The 26,602-nt window shown below is 43.4% G+C and overlaps 5 protein-coding genes across 9 annotated transcripts; 2 read left to right on the plus strand and 3 right to left on the minus strand.

The window, feature by feature from the left end:
- Positions 1-578: 578 nt before the first annotated feature.
- Positions 579-5,434, plus strand: LOC115689623 (carbamoyl-phosphate synthase large chain, chloroplastic). Its single transcript, XM_030615732.2, has 3 exons — positions 579-2,156; positions 2,383-3,075; positions 3,645-5,434. Exons 1-3 carry the CDS (start codon positions 735-737, stop codon positions 5,196-5,198), a joined length of 3,669 nt encoding a protein of 1,222 aa, XP_030471592.2. The 5' UTR covers positions 579-734; the 3' UTR covers positions 5,199-5,434.
- A 2,606-nt stretch (positions 5,435-8,040) lies between these two features.
- On the minus strand, positions 8,041-10,797 carry LOC115689624 (uncharacterized). Of its 3 annotated transcripts, none has more exons than XM_056307174.1 (4): positions 10,648-10,797; positions 9,882-10,203; positions 9,656-9,772; positions 8,041-9,559 (listed from the first exon to the last, which is right to left on the minus strand). In XM_056307174.1, exons 1-4 carry the CDS (start codon positions 10,656-10,658, stop codon positions 8,444-8,446), a joined length of 1,566 nt encoding a protein of 521 aa, XP_056163149.1. In that variant the 5' UTR covers positions 10,659-10,797; the 3' UTR covers positions 8,041-8,443. The 3 variants fall into 3 exon arrangements, with proteins under 3 accessions (XP_056163149.1, XP_030471593.2, XP_056163150.1); XM_030615733.2 differs by having other exon boundaries at positions 9,882-10,182; positions 10,648-10,757; XM_056307175.1 differs by lacking the exon at positions 10,648-10,797 and adding an exon at positions 10,280-10,432.
- A 1,190-nt stretch (positions 10,798-11,987) lies between these two features.
- On the minus strand, positions 11,988-15,503 carry LOC115689613 (pentatricopeptide repeat-containing protein At3g24000, mitochondrial). The gene has a single exon (XM_030615718.2). The coding sequence runs from the start codon at positions 15,041-15,043 to the stop codon at positions 12,179-12,181; it is 2,865 nt and encodes a 954-aa protein (XP_030471578.2). The 5' UTR covers positions 15,044-15,503; the 3' UTR covers positions 11,988-12,178.
- Positions 15,504-17,487: 1,984 nt separating this feature from the next.
- Positions 17,488-20,918, minus strand: LOC115689626 (style cell-cycle inhibitor 1). Its single transcript, XM_030615737.2, has 4 exons — positions 20,717-20,918; positions 20,230-20,346; positions 19,909-19,961; positions 17,488-18,003 (listed from the first exon to the last, which is right to left on the minus strand). Exons 1-4 carry the CDS (start codon positions 20,757-20,759, stop codon positions 17,770-17,772), a joined length of 447 nt encoding a protein of 148 aa, XP_030471597.2. The 5' UTR covers positions 20,760-20,918; the 3' UTR covers positions 17,488-17,769.
- A 205-nt stretch (positions 20,919-21,123) lies between these two features.
- Positions 21,124-26,175, plus strand: LOC115689636 (uncharacterized). 3 transcript variants are annotated; one of them, XM_030615756.2, is made up of 14 exons: positions 21,124-21,258; positions 21,441-21,532; positions 21,612-21,838; positions 22,187-22,259; positions 22,493-22,567; positions 22,655-22,765; positions 23,202-23,244; positions 23,575-23,671; positions 24,011-24,113; positions 24,192-24,287; positions 24,429-24,461; positions 24,959-25,058; positions 25,393-25,477; positions 25,564-26,175. In XM_030615756.2, exons 2-14 carry the CDS (start codon positions 21,452-21,454, stop codon positions 25,691-25,693), a joined length of 1,254 nt encoding a protein of 417 aa, XP_030471616.2. In that variant the 5' UTR covers positions 21,124-21,258; positions 21,441-21,451; the 3' UTR covers positions 25,694-26,175. The 3 variants fall into 3 exon arrangements, with proteins under 3 accessions (XP_030471616.2, XP_056163208.1, XP_056163209.1); XM_056307233.1 differs by lacking the exon at positions 21,124-21,258 and adding an exon at positions 21,311-21,374 and having other exon boundaries at positions 21,439-21,532; XM_056307234.1 differs by lacking the exon at positions 21,124-21,258 and having other exon boundaries at positions 21,385-21,532.
- Positions 26,176-26,602: the final 427 nt, after the last annotated feature.

Below are 26,602 nucleotides of genomic sequence, written 5' to 3' on the forward strand. Positions count from 1 at the left end.
GATAAAAAATGAAAAGAGTTTGTTTTATCGTGATTTGGATTCAACTTATTCTCATGTAGCTTAACTTAAAATGGAAGCGATACGAAAAAGTTAGAATTGAGGAGACTTAAAATAAAAAATCATCGGTAGATGGAACCACGGCTTGTTTTGCTATATAGTTTATTTTACAGAATAAATTTCATTGCAATAAAAAAGGAAATCGCGCTAACCGAGAAAAACCAAATTGATTGAAGAACGAAAAAGTTAGAAAAAAGAAGAGAGAGATAAATTCGTAATGATTAAAGTTAATCAGATGATGGAGACAAATTGGATGGAAGGGGTATGGGGGGTACGAAACGGATACCATGAAGTTGGACTCCAAATCAAGAGAATTGCCAAATACAGAACAGAATGAACACAAAGCCCGGCCCGCATCTCTACACATAAACCCTAACCCCCCCCCCCCTCTCCCCTTCCTTTCTTCCTTTCTCCCTTCTTGAACTTCTGCCTCTCTGTTTTTTTTTGTTTTTTGGTTTGTTTTATGGGATGTGTGTGTCTTTTGGCATGTTTTTAAACGTCGTTACAGAGGCTCAGACAAGCACGCCTGCATAAAAGCGCACACACACTTCCCACTTACAAGCCGAACCTACAGAGAGACACAGAGACCCGGCTCCTCCCGCCTCTTCCATATCTCCATTTTCGAGGGGTCGTTTGCTCATCTTCCTTCCTCATCTAGTCATCCAGCGCAAAAAAAAATGGGTTTTTGCATGAACCGCTGCGACCACCTCTCCTCCAAATCTCTCTTCCCTCCTCTTCCATCTTCATCATCTTCCTCCTCCTCCTCCTCCTCCTCTTTATCTCCTTCTTCTTCTTCTTCCAGAACTCCCCAGTTCCGCTTCTTCTTCTTCTACTCCCCCAAGGATTTGTCCCCCATCTCCAAGATCAACCCTCTCTCCTCTCCCAAGCTCCTCTCCAAGCTATGGCCCGCCCCCCCGCCCCTCCTCCCGCCTCTCCGGAAACTCACCAAGCGCGCCGGCGCCGCCTCCGCCTCCGCCTCCTCGGCCGACGCCCAGCTGCCCCGCGACGCCGCGCCGCCGGCCAAATTAGCCAAGAGGACCGACTTGAAGAAGATCATGATACTCGGCGCCGGCCCCATTGTCATCGGCCAGGCCTGCGAGTTCGATTACTCCGGCACCCAAGCCTGCAAGGCTCTCAAGGAGGAAGGCTACGAGGTCGTTCTTATCAATTCCAATCCCGCCACTATCATGACCGACCCTGACCTGGCCGACAAGACTTACATCACCCCGATGACCCCTGAGCTCGTCGAGCAAGTTCTCGAGAAAGAGCGCCCCGATGCTCTTTTGCCCACCATGGGCGGCCAGACCGCGCTGAACCTCGCCGTCGCGCTGGCCGAGAGCGGGGCCTTGGACAAGTATGGGGTCGAGTTGATCGGGGCGAAGCTCGACGCCATAAAGAAAGCGGAGGACAGAGATTTGTTCAAGCAGGCGATGCAAAACATAGGTATTAAAACTCCTCCCTCCGGTATAGGGAACACTTTAGATGAATGCATAGAAATAGCGAATGAGATTGGGGAGTTTCCCTTGATTATTAGACCTGCATTTACTCTGGGTGGAACGGGAGGTGGGATTGCTTATAACAAGGAGGAATTTGAGGCCATTTGCAAGGCGGGTTTGGCGGCGAGCTTGACGAGCCAAGTTTTGGTGGAGAAGTCGCTGTTGGGTTGGAAGGAATATGAGCTTGAGGTGATGAGAGATTTAGCTGACAATGTGGTTATTATATGCTCCATCGAGAACATTGACGCTATGGGCGTTCACACGGGGGATTCGATCACCGTGGCGCCTGCCCAAACTTTGACGGATAAGGAGTATCAGCGTTTGAGGGACTATTCTATAGCAATAATTCGGGAAATTGGGGTCGAGTGTGGTGGCTCGAATGTGCAGTTTGCAGTGAATCCTGTTGACGGAGAGGTGATGGTAATTGAGATGAATCCGAGGGTGTCGCGTTCCTCTGCTCTAGCATCCAAAGCTACTGGCTTTCCCATCGCCAAGATGGCTGCAAAATTATCCGTTGGATATTCTTTGGATCAGATTCCAAATGACATTACCAAGAAGACACCTGCAAGTTTCGAGCCATCTATCGATTATGTGGTGACTAAAGTAAGGATTTCCTTATTCTATTTGTTGCTCTTGTTTTGCGTTTCCTTCTCCCTGTATGGAGTATATTTACAGCGGAAAGTAGCCAGATTTTGTCTCTGCTTATATATGTGCCTCAAGCTTTCTCTAGTAAGATTGTGTAACTCGTTGAAAGCACATAACTTGAAAAGAAGTTGTCTTAGTCTTGTCAGTCTTTATGTAATTTCATCTCCATCTTTGTTCGATGCAGATCCCTCGGTTTGCATTTGAGAAATTCCCTGGGTCTCAGCCAATTCTTACGACCCAGATGAAGTCTGTTGGTGAATCAATGGCGCTAGGCCGTACCTTTCAGGAATCTTTTCAGAAAGCAGTTCGATCCTTGGAATTGGGCTACTTCGGGTGGGGGTGTGCTCGGGTAAAGGAACTTGATTGGGATTGGGACCAGCTGAAATACTGCCTGAGAGTCCCTAACCCGGATCGAATTCATGCCATATATGCCGCAATGAAGAGGGGTATGAAAGTCGATGATATTCATGAGTTGACTCACATTGACAAGTGGTTCCTCACACAGCTTAAGGAGCTCGTAGATATAGAACAGTATCTTCTTTCTCGAACCTTGTCAAATCTGACAAAGGATGATTTTTATGAGGTGAAGCGGAGAGGTTTTAGTGACAGGCAGATTGCCTTTGCAACTAAATCCACTGAGAAGGAAATCAGAAAGAAGCGGCTGTCTTTGGGTGTTAACCCAGCATATAAGCGTGTGGATACTTGTGCGGCTGAATTTGAGGCGAACACTCCTTATATGTACTCATCCTATGATTTTGAATGTGAGTCAGCTCCAACCCAAAAGAAGAAGGTTTTGATCTTAGGTGGAGGACCAAATAGGATAGGGCAAGGGATTGAATTCGACTATTGCTGCTGTCACACATCCTTTGCTCTTCAGGTTTGCCTTATATTCATGATATGTCCTTTCGTCATGTGGAGTTACGTTTTCATTCTGTATTCATCCTACATGTCAAGTTTTCAACTAAATTCTAGTCCTGTGAAGTTAGCATATCGGTGAGGGATTTTCCCTCAATGGGAAAAGTGTGGTTCGGTTTTTTTATTATACTGCATGTCCCCGGTTTTTGTGGTAATCTCGGTCTCATTGAATCTTTTCTTGCTACCAGATCTTAGTGTGCTGTAGTTAGGTTATCATTGAGGGATTTTCCATCAATGGGAAAAGTATGGTTGTGATAATCTCATTGAATCTTTTCTTCCAGATCTTAGAGTGCTGGAGATTAGATCTTTGTATAATTTTATGGTCCCCTTTTCTATGCCACTCTGCCTCTAATTATATCCAACCATTTTTGTATCGTAAGAATTGTCAAGATCATGTTACCGGATTATACTCCTCTCCTCATGCAAGTATATACCTTTTTGCTGTAAATGCTGTAAGTAGTATATACTCTTCTAAATGTTTTCACCTCTCTTCTGGCCGTATTTTTCAAAGCATTTTCTCTTATGTTGCAGGATGCAGGGTATGAGACAATTATGATGAACTCAAATCCTGAGACAGTATCCACTGACTATGACACAAGTGACCGTCTCTACTTCGAGCCATTGACAGTTGAAGATGTCTTGAACATTATTGATCTGGAGAGACCAGATGGCATCATTGTTCAGTTTGGTGGTCAAACACCGTTGAAGCTGGCCCTCCCTATCCAGCAGTATCTAGATGAGCATAGGCCAACAAGTGCCAGTGGGGCTGGGCTTGTCCGCATATGGGGCACATCCCCTGATTCTATAGATGCCGCTGAGGACCGGGAGAGATTCAATGCAATTCTGAAGGAGTTACAAATTGAGCAGCCTAAAGGAGGGATTGCCAAATGCGAGGATGATGCTCTTTCCATTGCAAAAGATATTGGATATCCAGTTGTTGTTCGGCCTTCCTATGTTTTGGGCGGCCGAGCGATGGAAATAGTGTATAGTGATGACAAGCTTGTGACATACCTGGAAAATGCTGTGGAGGTGGACCCAGAGCGTCCTGTATTGATAGACAAGTATTTATCAGATGCCATTGAGATTGATATTGATGCACTTGCAGACTCAAATGGAAATGTGGTGATTGGTGGGATTATGGAGCACATTGAGCAGGCAGGGGTCCATTCTGGTGACTCAGCATGTTCTATTCCTACGAAAACAATACCAGCTTCGTGCTTGGCGACAATTAGGTCTTGGACAACAAAGTTGGCTAAGAGGCTCAACGTTTGTGGGCTTATGAATTGTCAATACGCAATAACAGCTTCTGGAGAGGTTTTCTTGCTTGAAGCAAATCCACGTGCTTCCCGAACAGTCCCATTTGTGTCTAAGGCAATTGGACACCCATTAGCAAAGTATGCTTCCCTTGTCATGTCTGGGAAATCTCTTCATGACCTAAATTTCACTGATGAGGTCGTCCCCCGGCATGTGTCTGTAAAGGAAGCAGTTCTGCCCTTTGAAAAGTTCCAAGGATGTGACGTTTTGTTGGGGCCTGAAATGCGTAGCACTGGTGAGGTCATGGGTATTGATTATGAGTTTCCTATTGCATTTGCAAAAGCTCAAATTGCTGCCGGACAGAAGCTACCACTTTCTGGGACTGTCTTCCTCAGCTTAAACGACTTGACAAAGCCCCACCTTGAAAGGATTGCAAAAGCTTTTCTGGATCTTGGTTTTAAAATTATTTCAACTTCAGGGACAGCTCACGTTCTTGAATTAGCGGGTATTCCGGCAGAACGAGTGCTGAAGATGCACGAGGGGCGACCCCATGCAGGTGATATGATCGCTAATGGAGAAATTCAGTTGATGGTGATAACTAGTTCGGGTGATACAATTGACCAGATCGATGGACGACGGCTGAGAAGGATGGCCCTTGCCTATAAGCTTCCCATAATAACAACTGTTGCTGGAGCTTTGGCAAGTGCAGAGGCAATAAGGAGCATGAAGAGCAGTTCAATACAGATGATTGCTCTTCAGGACTTCTTTGGCGAGGAAGCAATAAAAAGACAGAGCAATGAAAGATTGCAGTCTGTCTCGTCATCCCCGTGATTGCTTGTGCTTGCTTTTTCTCTACTCTAGATTTTTGCCTCATAAGATGTCGGATGGTGTAAGTTCCGCCATTTTAGAATGTTATTGTATTACAATCTAAGTCATCCTTTTTCTTTTTAAGCAGATGAAGTCTGAATTTGGTAGTCCTATACCGAGTAGCAGCTTGTATATGCATGTGATATGACCTTGGTAATGGCTCGGCACATTCCAGTAAAATGGGGTGCACGTTGGTTGCATTTGGTTGTGCTTTGTTTTCCCCTGCAGTTTCTTGTTTCATTCCCTTTGTTCGGGGGGAGAAGAAGAGAGAGGGGGCTTTTTGTTGAAGAGTTTTTTGGTCTCTTAGGTTATGTGTGGCTGAACAAACTGTGTGAGCATGACATTGAATTTGGTGTGAGGAGATCATATGCTTATGCTTCTTATATCGCTCACTAAAATGGGTTTATTCACGTGCTATGATAAGATACGGAACATCTAGAGCTCACAAGGAATCTAACAGAAAATCTAGCACGATGGCGAAATTGTATTGATATTCATATAGCCTAACGCATTTGATAGGATAAGGCTTGGTTGTTGTCGATATTGCTGGTTTCAAATTTTAATTAACTATTGTGATGATAGATTATTTCATCTTTCAAGACTGTTCACTCTCATGAAAAACATTGTCGGCTATCTTTGCCTTCCTTGCTCTTAATTTGCTCACTCGGGTCATCCATTTCTCGTCGTCGTTGTATATTTCCGGCTTTTTGCCAACTCTTACATGATTAGTTAATTTAATTTATAAACTCATTTGGTGAATTAAATCCATCAACCTTGTAAGAATGTTCACTTCTTCATCTGTTTGGATTTTCCCTCATCCGTAGTATTTTTTTTTTTGGTGAAAAGTAATAAACTCGTTTGATGAATTACATGAATTAATCAGGTAAGGGTTGTCAAAGTTCTATGGAAAGCACTACCTGCTGTCATTGATTCTTTTGCTTAAATCTTTGCTCGCTCGTATGATTTGACTCCTGTCCTAATCTTTTAAATCTTTCGACCAAAAAAAAAAATCTTTTAAAATCCTCTTAATCCGGTGTTTCTAGCACCTTGTTAAAACTTCAAAATTTAATAGACTCTTTTGATAAATTTAAGTTAATCGATCCGGTCAGACTGTCCAGTATTTGTAGCATTGCTCAGTGTCATTGCTTCTTGTGCTCACTCATATGATTTTTAAGTCTGTCCTAACGCTTCAGTTGACATGTTGCTTTTAGTACTTTCGGTATGAATTTCAAAGGTAAGGAACTTGTTTGATGAACTAAACTGATTGATCTAAGAACGTTCGCTGTTGCATGAAAACCACTGCCTACCGCGATTCCTCTACATGACTTAGAAAGATCTTCTTAAGGCCATTTCAAGGGAAAATTACCAAAAAAGTCATAAACATTTTGTAATTATGCCAATTCAGTCTATTCGGCTACTTTTGGCCGGCCGGCGCTGACTTGAACGCCGTTGGGCTGACGCGAGGCTAGCCCTCGCTGGCACTAGCGAGGGCGAGCCTCACCGTCGCTGGGCGAGCTCGACCTCGCCCGACCATGGCGAGGTCGAGCTCGCCTGGTGACGGCAAGGCCACCCAGATCTGGCGAGACCTCGCCGTCGTTGGGCGAGCTCGACCTCGGCCGACCATGGCGAGACCTCGCCGTCGTTGGGCGAGCTCGACCTCGCCCGACCATGGCGAGGCTCGACCTTGCCCAGCGACGCAGAGGCCGCCTAAATCTGGCGAGACCTCACCGTCGCCGAGTGAGGTTGAGCCTTGCCATGACCGGGCGAGGCCTTGCCCAGATTTGGCAAGGTCGACCTCGCCGTCGTCGGGTGAGGTCGACCCCACCATGGCCACTTTTGGTCGGCCGACGCTGACTTGAACGCTGGCGGGCCGACGCGAGGCTAGTTCTCGCTGGCACTAGCGAGGGTGAGCCTCACCGTCGCTGGGCGAGCTCGACCTTGCCCGACCATGGCGAGGTCGACTGTCGCCGGCCTGGCGAGGTCAAGCTCGCCTGGTGACGGCAAGGCCGCCTGGCGAGGCTCGACCTCGCCCATGGCCGGCAAGGTCGAGCCTCGCTCAGATCTGGCGAGACCTCGTCGTCGTTGGGCGAGCTCGACCTAGCCCGACCATGGCGAGGCTCGACCTTACCCAGCGACGGCGAGGCCGCCTAGATCTGGCGAGACCTCGCCGTCTAGGCGAGGCCTTGCCCAGATTTGGCGAGGTCGACCTCGCCGTCGTCGGGCGAGGTTGACCCCACCATGGTCGGGCGAGGTCGACCCCACCATGGCCGGGCGAGGTCGAGGCCTCGCTCGGCGACGGCGAGGCTCACCCTCGCCAGTGCCGGCGAGGGCCAGCCTTGCCCATGGCCGGCGAGGTGGAACTCGCCGGCCTCAGCCTCTCGCCGGTCGCCGGACCGGCAAAGAAGATAAGGGAAAAAAAAAGAAAAGAGAAAAAAATAAAATAAAATTCGAAAAATTATTAAAATATTATCACGTCAGTCGGCCGGCGTCCATGTCAGCGCCGACCGGCCAAAAGTGACCAGATGGACTGAATTGGCACAATTGCAAAAGGTTTATGACTGAATTGGCAAAAAAAGGTTTAGGACTGAATTGGCACAATTACAAAAGGTTTAGGACTTTTTTGGTAATTTTCCCGCCATTTCAAAGCAGTCGCTGAGATATAATTTAAGGCCAGTTGTAGCTGGAAAGAAGGTAAGAGGAAGCATGCAACGAGAAAGGTACTTTCTTAATCACTCACCCCCTCTCATCTTAAGAATGCCTTCCGTGTACTCCATCCAATGAGTCTTAACCGATTTCCTAACGGAACTTCTAAACTGTCTTCGACATTCGATACCCATCTTCATTGAAAATTCAAGAATGAGAAGTCAGAGCACTATATCCATTTGAGTTTCCAACATCGAATACCTACCGGATGTTGGTGAAATCTACCATGAGGGATCCCACTACTGGGTTGTTTGATGCTGGAACCTGTCCACATGCTCTCTCCCACCAAATCTTACTGACACACTGAACTACCTATTGTCAAAACTCTCACCAACACAATGGTAGATTTCACCAAATATTGGACTCAGTGGCTTCCTTTGTGCCGACTTTCGGCAATGAGGTATCTCTAGTTCCGCCATTCAGCAACGAGGTATCCAGTATCCACCTAGCTACTCTAGTCAATCATATGATAATGTGCATTATTTAAACTCCAAAGTGCAGGGCAGTCACCGTACTTCGCATTTTCTCTTCTTTCTGGTGGACTTGCTTCCTCCCATTGCCACCTTCCAATCACATTTCCCTTCCGATACGCCAGTTTCTAGAGGCTTACCTAGCCGCTTGAACACACTCTTTCTCGACTTAATCACTGCCCCAGCCTTCAGAGCAGGATTTTCATCTCTTGCCGTTTTCATCCAAGCCTCGTGCTTCAGCTTCAAGTTTTCCATAATGTCGTCAACTGATATTACCACATCAACGGGATTATGCTTCTCCTGTATAGTTCCTTTCGTCAAACGAGAGAAGACGCTACCCCTCTTCCTCGGAAGTGAAGAGTCAGAATACAGACGCTTGACATGGAGAAAGTTATCAGAGTCTTCTGAAATACTGTTCTCTTGGCAGCTGGAGAGAGAATTCAAGTGATTGTTATCTTCCTTCATTTGGTGGTCTGTCATGATTCGTATAGGGATGATTGCAGAGGATGATTCACCAATTATAGGGAATAGACTTTTTCGTGGATCTAAGGTAGAGAGTTCACTCGGACACACAGGAGTATCAGCACCCAAAATAATTCGATTGTATGGCTCAAAGCAGAGTTTGTCTGTCCATAAACTAGGTATCATGGATTCGTATTCGTCTTCGTCTTCTGTCAGGTTCTCATCGTCATGGAAGGACAAAGGTATGAAATCACCAAGGTCAGCATTCAAACAAGAACAAGCATTATTTTCTGCGACACTGTGAAGTTGGATCGACTGACTTCCTAAAGCATCGGCACACTGAGTTTCAACTTCATGCAAGTTCTGTCTTGTTTGAGAAGGTGAAGAGCAAGCAAGACTAAGAGTATCAGACGAGACTCTGGCCGTGCTCGACTTGTCCATAGTTTCAGAAACCAGAGAAAAACAATCTTCTGGAAGAGTTCTCTCGGAATATACAGACAACTTTGCGGTCAGATGAGATGACTCGACTTCAGCATCTGTGTTGGCTAAATCAGTGCCTTCTATTTTTCCATCGAAATGCAAAGGTCGGGGATGTCTTTCTACAAATTCATTCGTTGCGCATGAATTAAAATCTGTATCTTTCGATTCGCCGATCTTTCTGGAGTCAAACAAACAGAGAAGCTGGCGAACCTGGAAGCGAGGAAGTTGGAAGGATGAGTTCTGCTTCGAAGGCTATTACCATCCATTATCGGTCATATAGTATAGTCAACAAGGCATATTCCTGACCTGATCATAGGAGAGACCGAAATTGAACTTGTAGGCACTAAAATAGTTGTCTTCAATGGCCCCACGGAATTCTCCTTCGGAAAGTGGATAACAGCGCCATATCCTGCTAACTCGGACCTGAACAAAAAACTAGGATGCTGAGCAAGCAAGCGGCATACCCGGGCGAGCGAAATCGCGGGTACTAATGAAGAAGCAAGAGCTGCAAACAATTAAGGGAGCCGAGTACCTGAGCAGGGAACTGCTTCCCTGATGAAGTATAAGCGGAGGAGACGATGTTAACCTCGCCATCCGAAGCTGCCTCGAAGACACCGTGGAGTTCCCTCCGCTCGTATTCGAAGAGGAACAGAATCATTCCAGCCTTGACCCTCCTCACGAAATCAGCGTGGGAATATGGGAGGCCAAACAGCATCTTCTCCAGACATTCTTCTTTCGTACCGGCGTTCGACATGAATATCGCACCGACTTCAGGGAGCTGCCCGCCACCCATTCTCCTCCCCGTGTCCCTGAACTTCAGACGCGTCCTTGCGCTGCCAAAACCCACGTATGCACTGACAAAAACAAAAAAGGAATTACCAACTGCGAAGCAGGTTCGAAGCTTTGAAGCGCAATCGGATTTACGCACACGATTAGGCGCGGACTCTAAAAATTTCCTCCATCACTCGCCAAAATCTCTTCACAGTAGCTCAGACCGACGTCACATCGCAACCATCGATCAAAGAACGCTCGAGTTGAGGACAGATGCAGCCATGGAAGGTGGCATCGCTGCATCTTTTGCAGCTCCAGAAGAGCAAGCGAAAAATGATTACGACGAGTCTTACAAGGACGAGCCTATCAAACGAAAAATAAAAAAACAAAAAAAAACAAGGTGCGCGCAGCGTGTGAATCACAAGCCCAGAGCAACGCCGAATCCGCCCTCATCTGACGGAATGTGGTGGAAAAAACCGAGAGTGGCGAACCAGTATGATGCATGCACCAGATTGAAATGCAGGTACCTGCGTCCCATGGATGGCGAGCCAGCGATTTGGGGGAACGCGCAGAGGCAGAAGAAACCCTAGAATCGAAGAAGCGGACGAGCGAAATGGTGATGAAATTGAACCGAACGGGGAAAGAAGAAGACGGATCGATCTCCAGCGAAATATTGCCAAACATGGTGGGAAACCTGCGATAGCTGTAGTAGGCTGTAGCTGCGGGCCCTGGTGCCACGTGTCGATTGGAGGCGACACGATGTTTTACACAGATTTACAGAGATTTCATTAATGAACCCCCAAAGTACATCTTAAGCTTTCGGATTCCAAGTTTAGTGTATTATTAACGTTTCAATGAAATAGAATATTGCTGAAGTATGACTATATCTAATTTACAACATCAATAACTTAAGCGACATATTAAATTAACGTGAAGTTATGTCTGATTGACAACACGTTACATTAATTAATGAATTTATTTGTAAATAAAACTTAAGGATAATTGTATTAAAAGTCCTAAACTTGTCATGAAAGTGCTATTAAGTCTTATAACTTGTCACTAAAGTACAATCGTATCATAAAATTTTCAAAAAAGTGCAATTAAATCCTAAAAATTATAAATTGGCCCAATCAATTCATTCCGTTGATTGCACCTTTTGAAAGTTTTATGACTCGATTGCATTTTCATCACAAGTTTTTAGGAATTCCAATGCATTTATCCCTAAATTTTAGAATGTGGATCATTCGAGAAACAAAAGTAATACTGAATGTTATTTCGACCAAAACAATCCATGGTCCTGTGGCATACCACTTCATGGCCAATGCTGTATTAGTTTGGTCTCTGCATGTTGAGTTTCACTTTCACATTCCAATATTCTATGTAGACCTGTCAAAATGGATCATAAACCCATTTCTTAACCCATATATTAGTAAATGGGTTAGTTATATTTAGTAAATGGATCATAAATGAGTAGAAGTCTAATATTATATTAAATGGGTCATAAATGAGTTTACAACTAATTTAAACTCAACTTATCTCTCTCGCCCTTATTCAACCTTGCGCTCACTCACTTTGTACTCTCATTTCAGTTTGGGTATGAATTTTCCTAGATTTAATTAAATATGAAAGTGTTTTAGCAATATGGGTTTGATCGGGTATGGGTTAGGTATGGGTAGGGTCGGGTATGGGTTAAGAAAATTGTATTACGCATAAATGGGCCAATTTGGGTCGGACCATTTATGACCTGACCCAAACCCGACCCGACCCACCCATTTGACAGGTCTAATTCTATGTGAATAACAACATTTTGCTTAAGTGTGGAAATTGGCTCGGTAAAGAAATGGAGAGAAAAACGTAATATCATCGAGCCTGTAAACGAGCATTGCGTTTTATTTTCCCTAAGCTACAAAAAAAATATTGATTAACGTTTCTGTGGTTTCTAAATGGAAGTATCATCGATACAACAAAGGATCACAGATAGCATCTAGGAAATACTCGATCCAACAAATGCATGTAGGAAATGAATTGTTTCTTGCAACCTTGAAGAGACCATTTTGTCTACCAATAGTCAGAGCATGAGCACCGCCCCTCGCTGAAGTGATGAAACCGGTATGGATCTCTCAAGACAATTCTTCTGCTCACAATTTGGCTGACCAACTTGTAGACAGAATGGCAGTCGCCGCACACGCGCAAGTTCTTGAACACTCTGATGGCCGAACCATCTGGAGTATTGATCAGACCAAACGCAAGAGCTAGTCGCTCGCTGTGCTCCCAAAGGTTGTGTTCCTTTTGTTCTTCATCCGTATCCTGTAGAGCATAGCTCGTGTCGGGAACATAGCCTGCTTCCGTTATCATCTTCTTGAGCTCCACCAACTTCTCATTTATCTGCTTCGACTGTGGATGAGACTTATCGCCCATGCCAAATGAACTCACCTCGTCTTTCAACTTCACCCAACTGCAACCGGGCTTCTTTCTTATGGACCCCATTTGCCTCCTTACACTCTCCACATCCTCCCATCTCCTCGAGGTGGCACACACGTTGGAATACAAAACATAAGCTGAATCATCTGATGGATCCAACTCAAACAGGCGTTCCACAGCCTTCTTTCCAAGCTCCAAATCGCCATGTACTTTGGATGCAGCCAACAAGCTCCTCCATACATGGTCATTCGGAGGAACTGGCATTCTCTCGATGAAATCTTGAGCCGCGGCGAGCCTTCCTGCTCTGCCGAGAAGATCAACCATGCACACACAGTGCTCTATCGCTGGCGAGACAGCAAAGTTTGTTGTCATGGATGCATAATATGCAAGACCCTCGTCTACTAGACCCCCATGACTGCATGCGCAAAGCAGAGAAACAAATGTCACATGATCGGGTTTCACCCCTAGCTCCACCATTTCATGAAATGCTTCCCTTGCCTCTTCAAAGCACCCATGTCTTGCAAAAGCTGATATTAGAACATTCCATGACATCCGTGTCCGGTTCATTTGTTCGGGAAGTATTCTTAATACATCATCCATTTCTCCACATTTTCCATACATATCCATTGCCGCATTAGTGATATAAAGATCAGTGTTATACCCAAGTTTCATAACCAAAGCATGAAGCTGCCGGCCTTCTTCCAACAAGGCCAAATTAGCAGCAGCAGCAAATCCTCCGGAAAAGCTGAAGTGATCAAGATGTAATTCGGCAGTCGGCATCCTTGCAATGAGTTTAATGGCCTCCTCTGCATGGCCATGGTGGGCATTTGCAGCGATCATTGCATTCCATGTTACTACATCTTTGTCATCCAATTGACGAAAGATGTGATCACTTGAAGAGAGGTCCCCACACTTGGCGTACATTGAGATGAGGGAGTTGCGGACATATTTATCTGACTCAAGTCCCATCAGGACTGTATGAGTGTGAATGGGCCTTCCGTGTGTCAGCAGGTCGCTGGAAGTCGAGCAAGCACTGAGAATGTTGACAATGGTGATATAGTTTGCACCGGGTCCTTCCTGTCTCATCAATCTAAATGCTTTTAGAGCCTCTTCACGTTCTTCATTCTCAGCATAGCCACCGATAAGTGCATTCCAAGATACCTCGTCATGTTTTCTCACTGTCTCGAATACCTTCTCAGCGTCAACCATCAAATGACAAAATCCATACATCGAAATCAATGCATTGTCGATCACCAAATTATCTTGCAGTCCTACAACAATTACAAGAGCATGAACCATCTTACCTAGGATGATGAATTCTTGACTTGAACAGGCAGCCAATGCACTCACAAAAGTGACATAGTTTATTACATCTCTCATCCAAAGCATTTCTGCCAAAAGACGCAGGGCATTTGTGCTTTTCTCATCCAGAACATAACAAGCAATCATTGCATTCCATGAGATTACATCCCTCTCTGACATTTCAACAAATACAAGCTCAGCGTCTGCGGGTCTTCCAGCTTCCGAATACATGCTCAAAAGAGAATTAGATGTGCATGTGTTGGAATTCAATCCAACTTTCACCACCAGACTCTGTATCCCTTTGCCCCATTTCAGTCTCTCTGAAGAACCACATATGCTTAACAATGTCGAAAGTGTAGTTGAGTTTAGCTGGCTGTTAGCATGCCGCATTAAATAAAAACAATCGAAAGATTCCTTATAAAGCCCATTATTTGCATGAACAGAGATAATGGAATTCCACGATATTGTATCACGTTCATCCATGACATCAGAGACATATTGGGCCTTGTCGACATCCCCGAAGCTACCCAACATAGATATAAGAGAGTTTGCCACAGAAACACTATTCCCAAGCCCTAGCTTCACGACATGTGCAAGAACTTGATGGCCTACACATGTATCATCTAGCAAACTGCAAGAACTAATGACTGTGGCCAACGTGTTTTGGTTACATATCACTCCCTCATGTCTCATGCACCTATACAAATTAATGACTTCAGTTGGATCATTTTTGTTCAGATAACCAACCATCAAAGAAGTCCAGGAGACGAAATTCCGGTAAGGCATATCCTCAAAGAACTTCCTGGCCTCGCAAATAAACCCATATGCTCCATAAAAATGCAAAAGTGAAGAACCCACGAACACATCATCCTTCAAGCCAATCTTAGTCGCAAGGCAATGGAGTTGAACACCCTCCTCTACCATACAACACGACCTATCACAGGCGGTAATCAAACTAGCGAGAACAAACCCATTGGGGTAAAGACCTCGACCCCAATTCTGCACGAAGAATTCAAGCGCCTCTGGATACAATCCCACACGAACATAACCAGATAACATGGTGTTCCAAGAGGCCTCATTTTTCACGGGAGTTTTATCAAACAGGTACCGGGCACACTCAATACGGCCGAACTTCGAGTAGAAACTCACCAGCGTGTTGGCTTGGAAAGTACTTAGGTCGAGCACACCCGTAATGCACATAGCATGCAACGCCTTACCGACGTTTTCTTCGGCGATTCGCGAGAAACCATCTCGAAGAAAGGCGGCCACTTGGGGGTGGTCGGCGACCCGGGTGCATTGGAGCGTGGAGAAGTTGCACTGTGACAAGATTGTAGGAAAGGAACCGAAGGGTAGTAAGTGACAATGGAAGTGGAGAGCCGATGGCAGTCTAAAGCACCTAGCCAGTTCTGAAGTGGTGTGAGGATTGATTCACCAGTTACGCAGACGACTGCAGAAGAGTTACGGGAATCGACGATTGATGTTGCGCGAGCGCCGGTTGGTCAAAGGACGGTGCAAGTTTTTGGGTGCGAGAACGGAGGTCATAGGTCTCATTTCAAGCGACATGTGAAAGGCTGTCGCGAGCTTGCAATTCCCGCCAACGAACGACGGTGCAAGTTCAACAACTTTTTTGTCCATCCCAGGTTTGAACTCGAAAGGTTTTATTTTTGTGCGGTTAAAATTTGGTACTTGTTTCTATCTTCCGTTGAGTCCGTTACTTTTTATTGGACGAAAAAATTATATGACTATATTTTTATAAAGGGTTAATACCATGAAAAACCCTAAACTTGTACACTTGTGACACATTTACCATAAACTATTTTTTTTACCATAAAAAACCCAAACTGGTACACCTGTGACAATTTTACCCCGAACTATTTTTTTGACCATCAAAAACCCCAAACTGGTACATCTGTGACAATTTTACCCTGAATTAAAATTTTAATATTATTTTTTTTATTTTTTTCGAATTTTTATTTATTTTTTTCCTTTTATTTATTTTTTCTTTATCTTCAACCTCTGGCCGGTCGCCAGTTCGGTGACCGGCCAGAGGCGGAAGCCGGCGAGGGCCGCTCTCGCCGGCGTCGAGCAAGGGCCATCCTCGCCAGGATCCGGCGAGGGCTACCCTCGCCGGTATCGGGCGAGGGCTACCCTCGCCGGTATCGGGCGAGGGCTGCCCTCGCTTGCGTCGGGCGAGGGCCACCCTCGCCGGGGTCGGAGTCGGGCGAGGGCGGCCCTCGCCGGCGTCGGGCGAGGACGACCCTCGCCCAACGCCGGAGAGGGCCGCCCTAGCTAGATCCGGCGAGGATCGCCCTTGCCGAGTCAAGCGAGGGCGGCCCTCGCCAGCGACTGCCGAGGGCGGCCCTCGCCGGTTTCCGCCTCTGACCAATCGCCGGACCGGCGACCGACTAGAGGTTGAAGTGAAGAAAAAAAAAAGAAAAGAAAAAAGAAAAAATTCAAAAAAATAAAAAAATAATAATATTACAAATTAGTTGGGGTAAAATTGTCACATGTGTACCTGTTTGGGGTTTTTGTGTATGTTCGGGGTAAAATTGTCACTGTATACTCAGTTTGGGGTTTTTTATGGTCAAAAAATAGTTTGGGTAAATGTAATGGCATGCATGTTTAGGTTTTTCGTGGTATTAACCCTTTTATAAATTGGTGTTTCATTTCTCACGATTCCCTCCCTCTTTTCTAATTTATAGTTTTTTTCGAAAATTGTATAGCTCATTTGGAGCACAATGTCATTTAACGTTAATGGACATCAATTTGCATCTTAATAAATTAATCGGCTTATTAATGACCATGTGGATCAAACGAGCCAATTCGAAAATTTACATAAGCTAAAAGCTTAACGGAAAGATAAAAACAAACTTGAGCACTTCAATACGCTTAACGGAAAGATAAAAACAAATTTGAGCACTTAAATGCACGAAACGAAAATTTTAAAACTTAAGTGCCGAATACAAATATTTTAGCAGTCAATTGCCTAATGGACCAAGTACTATTATCCCATTTTTCTCTTTTAAATTAGTTTTATGGATAGTGGTCTGCTGGTTTTTCATAGTATCGAACATAGATTAGCTCATATTTGTAAAATTTATGAGTAACATGCATCCTAAATTGGTTATCCTGTGAAATGATTCCCGGAGAACGGACAATACAAGATGGGCAGCAAATTGGGGAATGGGAATCACATTGGCATTCAGATCCTGAGTTTGAAGGTCGAAGAATAGAGATCTAAATATTATAAGTTCTATAGTCCTGAGCGGGACCTTAAAAGGCTCAATGAGAAAACATGAGAAAGGGACTCCCCAATATGGTGGAGGCTCGTCCCCTTGTTCTCTCCGTATTCCCTCCCACCGTGGAAGAAAAAGATTTGGTGGGTACATGGAGCCTCTTGGGTGGTGAATGGGAATCACGTCCACATTCAAATCCCGTGTTTGAAGGCCGAAGAATAGAGATATGAAGATTATAAGTTCTCCAGAAATACTTGCTTCATACACTTCTCAGGCCAAACACCAAATCTACTCTTCACCTACCATAAGAGGACGACAGAAAGAAGAAAAACAACCAAACCCAGTGACCAAAAGGGTCAGGAAAACAACTAGTACAGGACATCCTATCAAGAAAAGAAGTCGCAAGAATGATTCGATCAGACTCCGTGAAATCCAATATGATTCACAGATTATAGCTAATATGCAAATAACAATGTCTCCACTGTAAATTCATCCCGTGCCCTTCTTCAGTCACTCTCTAGGAAATGTTCTATACCTAGCAAGCAAATTAATACACAGTGAGAATCGTCCTCTCTGTTTATCATACACGAACCTTCCAAGTTACCTGTACCATATTCCACAAAGAGTGCGAGAAAATAACGGGGTAAGTGCATCTAAAAAGGTCAATCCCCAGTCCTGTAATTTTTCCAACTACACTTTGATCTTCCAATTATGGGCTGTTCGTTGTCCGCTTGCAATTCCCTCGTAGTATCGAGATTCAAGCTTCCCCCTGTTCCACTCCTTAATAAACTCTGAAAAAAGTTCACGAGCTGACTCCGCAGAGAGATCACTGAAGAAAATATCTCTCTCTTCCTTTAGCCAGGTGGCGAACTCATTATTCTTCAAGAAATAGTCATCACTCGACAGCTCCGGGAAATCATGTTTCTACAAGAAGAAGAATCAATCATATCATTCGTATGCAATGAATTGTGAAAACCCCGACAGGATAAGCACCCCCAAGCATGACATAACACCATATCAAAACAAACCTAAGATGAGAATACAAAACATGCAAGTAATAAAATCGAATATGGTAGTAACATGTGCAGTCCGGTAAAATCATGTCTTTGAGTGGAGAAGTACAACTAAAAAAAGGGAACATGGAGAAACTCTCCCACAATGAAAGTCAAATCCAGGAAGATATGGAAACTTTGTTACCTCAAACACAAACATCCTATATAAGAATTGTTTAACTTCACAGGCAATTGCAGACAAAACAGCGTGTTCTGGAGAGGAACTATCTAGTTATCCAATTGGCAAATCATAAATCTTTACTACATAAGCAATGGGCCTATTTACATATCCTGCAACTTAATAGTAATTAAGAAAATTGATGATGGTCATGCTTAAGAAAGAATTCAAAAGGGTTTCACTATTTTTTGAGAATATATATTAGGAAATAGTCTTCACAAGAAGTGAACTAGAGCCCATCTAAAAGTAAAGCACCTTATCTTTTAGTACCTGAATTTTAACCTTTTTTTTTTCAATCAAGTACCTCAATTTTTCAATAGTCACTCAAGGGGAGGCCTTTGTGGCCCTACACCAGGTTCCATCTCCACCGCTCACCGCACTTAGCTTGCGAGCCCCTTTCCCTCTCTTCGGTTCTCTCTCACTCTCTCTAATCAACCTTCAATGGAGATGACCGCCACCAACATATTGAGGTTGCACAAGCTCAGACATGAGCTAGCGACTTCAAATCTGAGGCTGCGTGCTTAGATCTAAGGTCTCCACCTTGAATTACCTTTCTCTGTTTTAATTTTGGGTGGGTTGGGGAGGAATAGAGCTCATACATGAGAAGCAAACAATCAAACAGAAAGGAAAATTAAAGCACTGAAGAGACATTTTAATCACTCGACCAAATCTTTGGCCACACGGCATTTTATTGGACATTTTTGAAGAATATTTCCTAACTTTGTATTCAATATGGTGATTTGTAAGCACGCTATGGGCTGTGGTGCCGAGAGTGCGCGAGAGAGAGAGAGAGAGAGAGAGAGAGAGAGAGAGAGAGAGAGAGAGAGAGAGAGAGAGAGAGAGAGAGGACCCCACAATGAGAAATTTTTTGCCAACTTGGGCAAAATAATTTCATGTAAGTGTCCATACAAGCCTATCAAATGGCAAACTAACGACATTAGTGCCACACCAGCATTTCCAGCCATGAATTTGATGGAGGTACCACATTGAGCTCAATTCGAAAAGTTGAGGTACTTGATGAATAACAAAAAAAGTTTAGATACTTGATTACAAAACCCCCAAAAGTTCATGCCCTAGCAGTGTCATTACCCATTTCTAAGCTTTGAACATATACAGAAGGAGCTTACTTGACGAGTGTTAAGATGCAAAAACCACCCTGCCTCCTAATAAAATAATCTTTTGACTCAGAATTCCAACATCTCTACCAACGAGCGCATTTAAATTGTAGCAAGATGTTCCGCCCAACAATCTTATGATGATGATGAGATTTTTGCACCTTGCATGTTGTAGGGTGGAGAGTCCCCTAGCAGATATCATCATCCAATTTTGCAAAATGATCATCTTGAGGAAGTAAAACGAAGAGAGGAATAAAGCCTTGAATTACTATACACAATGTATCAGTCGAGCTTATAACTAAACTTTATACACAGAAACGGCATCGAGTTCCAATCAATTGTTTGATTTTTCGTTTTGGCACAACAAAGAGAGCAGAGAAAGTCGAAAAAGACCATCTCCGAACACGAAGGACGGAACATAGAGACAATATAACTCAAAGGTAAAGATATTACTAGCCTTCGATTTATAAACCAAGAAATTTACCGTGTGTCGATCTTTTCTCTTATGTTTACCCTCGTTGTCCCTGGACTTCTTTTCTGCAGCAGTATTGACAGGTATAATGTTAAAAGGACAATTAAAGTAGGATTCTACGCTAGTGACGAGACAAAGTATCAGCAGTATGCCGATAGCAAACAACAAATCAATACCAGAAGAAGAACATTCAATCAGTAACTTGCATCTGCCATGAACAATGTAACTATAGGTTACGCTGGTACAAATTGCCAAATGCCAAAGCTTAGGATCTATGACAACACACCAACAAGATTTGCTAGGAGAAATGAAATTCCAGCCATTTTTCCCCACCTTTATCGGAACGGCGTTTGTGGGACTTCCTATCCTTTCCCTTCTCTTTCTTGTCGCTCTTTACGCTTTCATTTTCCTCGCCCTCCTCCGTCCTATGCCTCTTCCTCTTCCTCTCATCTGCAGACAAAGAGAAACAAACTTCACACTTCTTCCGAAAACCAGTATAAACTTTCGGAGTATAAATCCACAGAGAAAGACTCTTCACAGAAACGGATCATAAGACAAAATTCAGCGACGATTAAAATGGGGTTTTTCCTCCTTTTGTCTCAGATCCATAACAGCAAAAGGACAGTTAGCCTGGGGCTTTTGTTTTGGCAGCATTTCCAGCGACGACGACAGCGACAGAGGAATACAACAGAAAAACGGCCTAAGCTGCGACGAACCAGAAAGCAGAAATTGCGATTCCGAGGCTTTCTCCCCCACTCCTTCATTCCCTCTGACCAAAAGAGAAGAAAGAAGAAGACGAAGAAGTGGAGGACGGACTTACCCCGGCTTTTCTTCTCGTCCCTGGACCTCCTTTCGCTGTCCATGATGTTACGATTGCCGAAGGACGATAATTCGATTGAGGAAAGGGATGATCAGAAGAACATCAGAACGTTTTCGCTTCACAGCTTTCGCTATAAGTTTCCCGTGTCTTTCACTTTCAGGGTCGCGCGCCTGGAGAAGAGGTCCCCGCGCTTCGTCTCTCCTAAATGGTTCTTATCCTAGCGACACGTATAGTTTTTAACTCCCACAGTATGCGAGAAGTGCTCCCGTGGTTCGGTCCTCTCGTTAATGGGCTTGAGAGTTGAGCTCAAGCACTATGGGCTTGTAGTTCTCTAAAGGGAAGGCTTTCATGCTTTCACTCTCTCTTGGCCCAACTCCTTTTGCGGGCCGAGCGTCGACTGTTGAACGAGTAACGCCTGAAAGGGTTTTTGTTTGTTAAACCCAGCCGAGTCACCCAACCGAGGCAACTATTCGAAAGGTCGGAGCCGAAGCAATCCGCAGCTTCGCTTCCAGTTTCTTGCTCTCTGGAATCGAAAGTCGCGAGTAATGAGCTTTTTCTCCCCCGTTATTTGTCTCTTCCTTCTTCTCTTTCGAGTCCTGAGATTGTCGGGCGACTATGCTTGTGATGCGTTTCCTTTTTGTTACTCGTTGGCGGAACTAGATAGAGGCTGTATTCCGATTGGTTTTTTTGAATTCGGTGAATGGGTTGATTGCTCGTATCTCAGGGCTTTTTACGATGGGATCATCTTCTAAGCGGGCGAGAAAAGCTCGAAGCGATTCGGAGGATGGCAGTGAGCTAGAGGATGGGAAGCTGTTGGTAAGTCGGAATTCGGCGGTTTTATCTAGTTGGGTGCCCATAATCTGTTGATTCTGATCGAGTGTGTCAATCGTTTTAGGTTGACGAGATATATTCTGACCATGATGTCGAAGAAGGTGATAGTGGAATGGATGATGGCGGCGAGGAGGAGGAGGAAGAAGAAGTAAGTGATGAGGACGGAGACGCCAGTTCAGGTGACGAGGAGGAAGGATCTGAAGAGGACGGCGAGGAGCAAAATCGTGGTAGAGAAGATGACGAGATGAAAGAACTCGAGAAGGAGTATATGGATCTTCGGAACCAGGAGCAGTGAGATTTCCTCTTTTTTTAGCTTTGTTTATTATTCACAGCAGTTGCATTGACGGTGAAGATGTTCTCCTGAGCGTGTCCGTTTTCACCATTGGAGCTTACATCTCATAATTTACTCTTCGAGCACAGATTACACGTACAGTCTAGTGTTTGTTTTGATCTTATTGCTAAGATTATGTTTCGTTAATTAGTAGAATTCATGAAGCAAGCTCCCCATAGTAGGAAAAGGCTGAATTGTTGTGAATACTGGGTAGTGGTGGCGTTTAACGAGGATAGATTGTGGTAACAATGCGTGTGTATATCCATTTATGGCAACTTATATCTTTTGCTTCACTTCACATTCTGCAGAGACATATTGAAGAATCTGAAGCAACACAAGGATGAAGATCTTCTAAAAGGTCAAGCAGTACAGAGTCAGAAGGTATGTTGTTTCAAGAAGTTTACAATGACAATTCACTACGGGGAAAACCATCCACCAAAAAGTTTATAACTAACTTGGTTTGTTCAATGTCTTCGACCTTGCAAGTTTGCAACAGGCATTGCAGATCCAGCAATACTTTTTAATCTTATTCTTGTTTAATATCTTTTCTGTGTTTTTACTTTCTTTCTGTATGATATGGAGTTGATTCATTGATATTTCTCTTAAACCTGAAGGCTTTGTGGGACAAAACTCTTGAATTGAGATTTTTACTTCAGAAACCATTCTCAAGTTCAAACCGGTTACCCAAGGTGTAGATTGCTTGTTCCCCTTTTTTTGTTTCTCACTGTTTCATGCCATATCTTTATACGAGGTTCACATGCCTTTTACTTATACAGGAACCTGTACGGTCTTCATTTTGCGAGTTAGATGAAAATGTCAATAAAGCCTATGTAGATGTGATAGCGTCCACCAAGGAGACATTGGGTTCCATTTTGGAGCTGCAGGAGGTATGTCTGTTTTGAAATAACCATTAGCTGATGTTGTTTATCTGTGTTTGGTTTGGTTCAGTGTGAAGGTAATTTGAAACTAAAATAAATATAAGTATATCAGCATGGACAGAAACCAAAAGAAACAAAAGAAATAAATTATAGCCTCTCCCTGTCTGTTTCTGTTATTAAGCTTTCTTATTTTCCAATTTGAAAATGCTTAACGTATGAACTGTGAGTTCTAGTTCTTACGCACAATAAGAAAAAGGTTTTTATACAAGTGTCTAGCTTAATGATCCATGGCTGATTCATTTTCAGTTCTAGTTTTTTTTGAGATTTTGTGATTGTTTTTTGTTTTTGTGAAATAATACATCGGAATTTCGTGTCCCTGCGACCAGTCATTATGACATGATGCTTGGTGTTCTCAATATATCTCACATCACACATATGATGGCAGGCTTTGCTCGAGAATAATCCAGCCATTGCTCATACAGCAGAAGGTACAGCCAAACGATTTACTCTGTAATTCAGAAGTTAAACTTTTTAATGAGAAATTTACGGAATCCTTGATAGTTTAAATTATACACGCACAAGTTTTGACAATGTACAAAATGTATGTTGTCTGATGAAGGGAAATTTGGATCGGGCAGTTATGATCTTTCTTCATACTTGTTGATTAGCTTAATTAGATGAAGATGACTCTGCATGTTCTGATTGTCATGTCCTTTAGGACAGAAATTTGACATGTACAAATCTCAGTTGTCTTATGAAGGGAAAATGAATGGCATAGTTGCGATCTTTTTTCATCTTATGATTGTCGTGCCCTTTAGGTAATTCTACTCAATCAAAAAGGCAATTGGAGGATTATAAGAGCAACAATGGGCATACTGATGACGAATGGTCGCAAATTTCGCAGATGCATAGAAGGTACTCATGCAAATATGGCCACAGCAGCTCGTTACCTTCTTATATAAATCTAGATGATGGTTCAGCCGTGGATGTAAATATCATCTTTCTTTCACCTGCATGTGTGATAGAACAGAGCATCTCATATCACATACTATATCAACTTGAGTGAGTATATGAACCTTTTTGCCTAGTTAACTCTATTTTGTGTAGGCCTTAGGAGAATTTTCTTGTCTGGCAATTGATGAACTTATAGGTTCATCTCCATGTGAAATTTTCTTCTTGTTTTACTGTTGCACATGCTTGCTCATGTCTTCAGTGATTTGGGCTGACTCAGTTTTAATTGCTCTTGCATTTTAGAATGGCTCATTTTAGAGACAAGTCAGTGGACAAATGGCATAGAAAAACGCAGGTGACAACTGGTGCTGCTGCTATGAAAAACAAATTACATGCTTTTAATCAGGTTTGGCCCTGGAACTCAATTTAATTAAACTTTTCTGAGAAATGGATGAAGAATAACTTGATTTTGGCTGTTGAGCAGAATATTAGTGAACAAGTGTCTTCTTACATGAGGGACCCCAGCAGAATGGTTAAGCAGATGCAACAGAGGTGGTCAACTGTTGGCATATTTGGGTCGGTAAGTTAAAAATCCTCATTAGATTTTTAAAAAAAATAGAAATATACTTGTTTTTTCACCAATACTTGGATTGGATTGCATGGCAAGCGAAGTTCAACCTATCTGCACCTGCTGTTTCTTACCTAATATTTTGATGGCCAGGTGCCTGAGCATGTGGATAACACCAACAAAGAGGTATTTAAATTCAAACCACCTATCCTGTACATTGCTTTTGGAACATGGTTGGACGTGCTATGCTCTGAGTCATGCTGTAATTATGGGAATTGGGCATGCCATGATTTCTTTGGGATGTGTATAGCAAGTCATACTACATACCTTGTTGATATGCCATGCTGGATTCATTATGAGCTTTTCTAGGACTAAGTTGTTTACAATGTAATGGTTGTGCTAGATTAAAATAGTTTTTATTTCATACTCTCGATCAAATAAGCAATTGGTGAGCCACTCTTGATTAGACACCACTGATCTCGTGCAGTGTCACGATACGAGGAGCAAACTTAAATTCTAAAACCCTTAATATTAATGGAGCTGTCTGTAGCATTGATTGGTCTTGAAAAGGAAATGAAGAAAATTTGTCTTTTAACCAATCTTTCTTATTTTGCACGCGAGACCATAAATGGTCGTTCCTTTTAATAGCTGATGACGAATTATTTCATTCCTGCTGTAATTAGGAGGCAAATGCAGAGGGTGACTCAGAACTTGTGGATGACGCAGAGTTTTATCAGCATTTGCTGAAGGAATTTTTTGAGACAATTGACCCAACATCATCAGGTATAGTATGATTCGTAACTCCACATCTTTATGCATCTTTTCCATTAGTGTCCTTTACTGACGAGGGTTATAAGAAGGGCGTAGCTCCGCCAGTGACTCGTGATGCTTTGTTGGTTTTGTTCTTCAAATGCTTGGCTTGCAACTTAAGTGGTTGGAGTTTCTGAACTACAGTTCATCTGTCGGTTTGAGGAATTGATATTACGTCACGAGTCATTCTCTGGTTTAATTGGCCCAGTAAACTGTTTTACTAATTATACTGGAAGATAAAAACTTTGCCATTTGTTCATCAGATGGTAGTCTCACAGCGTTGAGTATTTGCCATTTTGTTATCCAGAGGCTGCTTTTTATGCTTTAAGGAGACTACAAACTAAGAAGAGGAAGGTAGTCGATCGGCGTGCTTCCAAGAGTCGGAAGATAAGGTAATTTGGTTCATCTTGAATTGATCTTGCCTCTTGGCTTATGGAAAATATCTCTGTACAGGTAAGCATTTTTAATTTACTGACAGGTATCATGTACACGAAAAGATAGTCAACTTCATGGCTCCTCAGGCCATGAACATTCCTCCCATGGCACCCAAATTGTTCGAGAATCTGTTTGGATTGAAGACGCAAAAACCTGGTTCTGTGGCCGAGTGATACCCATCAACCGAGGTTAGTTCGGCCTTGTTGGGGATTTCAAGATTTTGAAGCATGAAGCTGAGGCATTAGGAGCTAGCAGCTGAAGAGCAATTCAGCTCCTGATGATAGCACAGAACCACAACGGGTGGGTGTGAGTCAACCGGTCAATATCAATGAGAGACTACAATTTTGGAAAGTTCAAAGTTTGCTATCCTGCCCACTGCATAGTCATGACTCACAATCATGGTGTCATGCAAATGGGATGTTCCGTTCCTGTTGTTTGTCTGCGCACGGGCATAGTTGCTCCGATTCATTTTTAAGTTGCTTACAGAATAGCCTTGAGCAAGTACCTTTCTGCTGTTTTCTCCTCATCTAATTTGGGATAAAAATAGGATAGAAGAAACTATTGTGAGATTCGTTAGAACAGACAAATTATTTAGTGTATCGGATCTACAATTTGAGGAAGAAAGGAATCTGTAACGCAGAGATTGTTTGCCCCATTTGTGTTGCCATTCACTCTTGACTTTGATTCATGTGGTGTGACCTCAATGTTGCCGGTGGTTGTGTAAGGTACGCGGCTCGGGGTTTTAAGGCTTGAAGTGCAACCTTTCTGTTCTCATTTTTTTCTTTTCCGCCTCACGGGCTTTTAGATTTTTTTACTTTTACGACGTGAAGGGGACGTGCATCTCTATCTCTTGTATCGAGTAAGTCCAAACCAAATATGTGAGGAGGTTTTCACAATCGACACCGAAGGTGGCATTGAAGCATATCTTTGCACAATTAATATGTTGTAGAGGAAAATGAGTGACTAAAAAGTTTTATCATTATTGTGCGAAATTACGTATTAATTTACAGCCGAAGAGGTGCGAGCGAAGTGTTAGAAACCTAAAACTAGTCGAGCAGAGAAAAGCAACCTCCTCTTCCTCG

Source organism: Syzygium oleosum, unplaced genomic scaffold, assembly GCF_021117445.2.
Source record: "Syzygium oleosum isolate NSW1041296 unplaced genomic scaffold, Sole_v2.1 Sole_v2.51, whole genome shotgun sequence".
Classification (NCBI taxonomy): Eukaryota; Viridiplantae; Streptophyta; class Magnoliopsida; order Myrtales; family Myrtaceae; genus Syzygium; species Syzygium oleosum.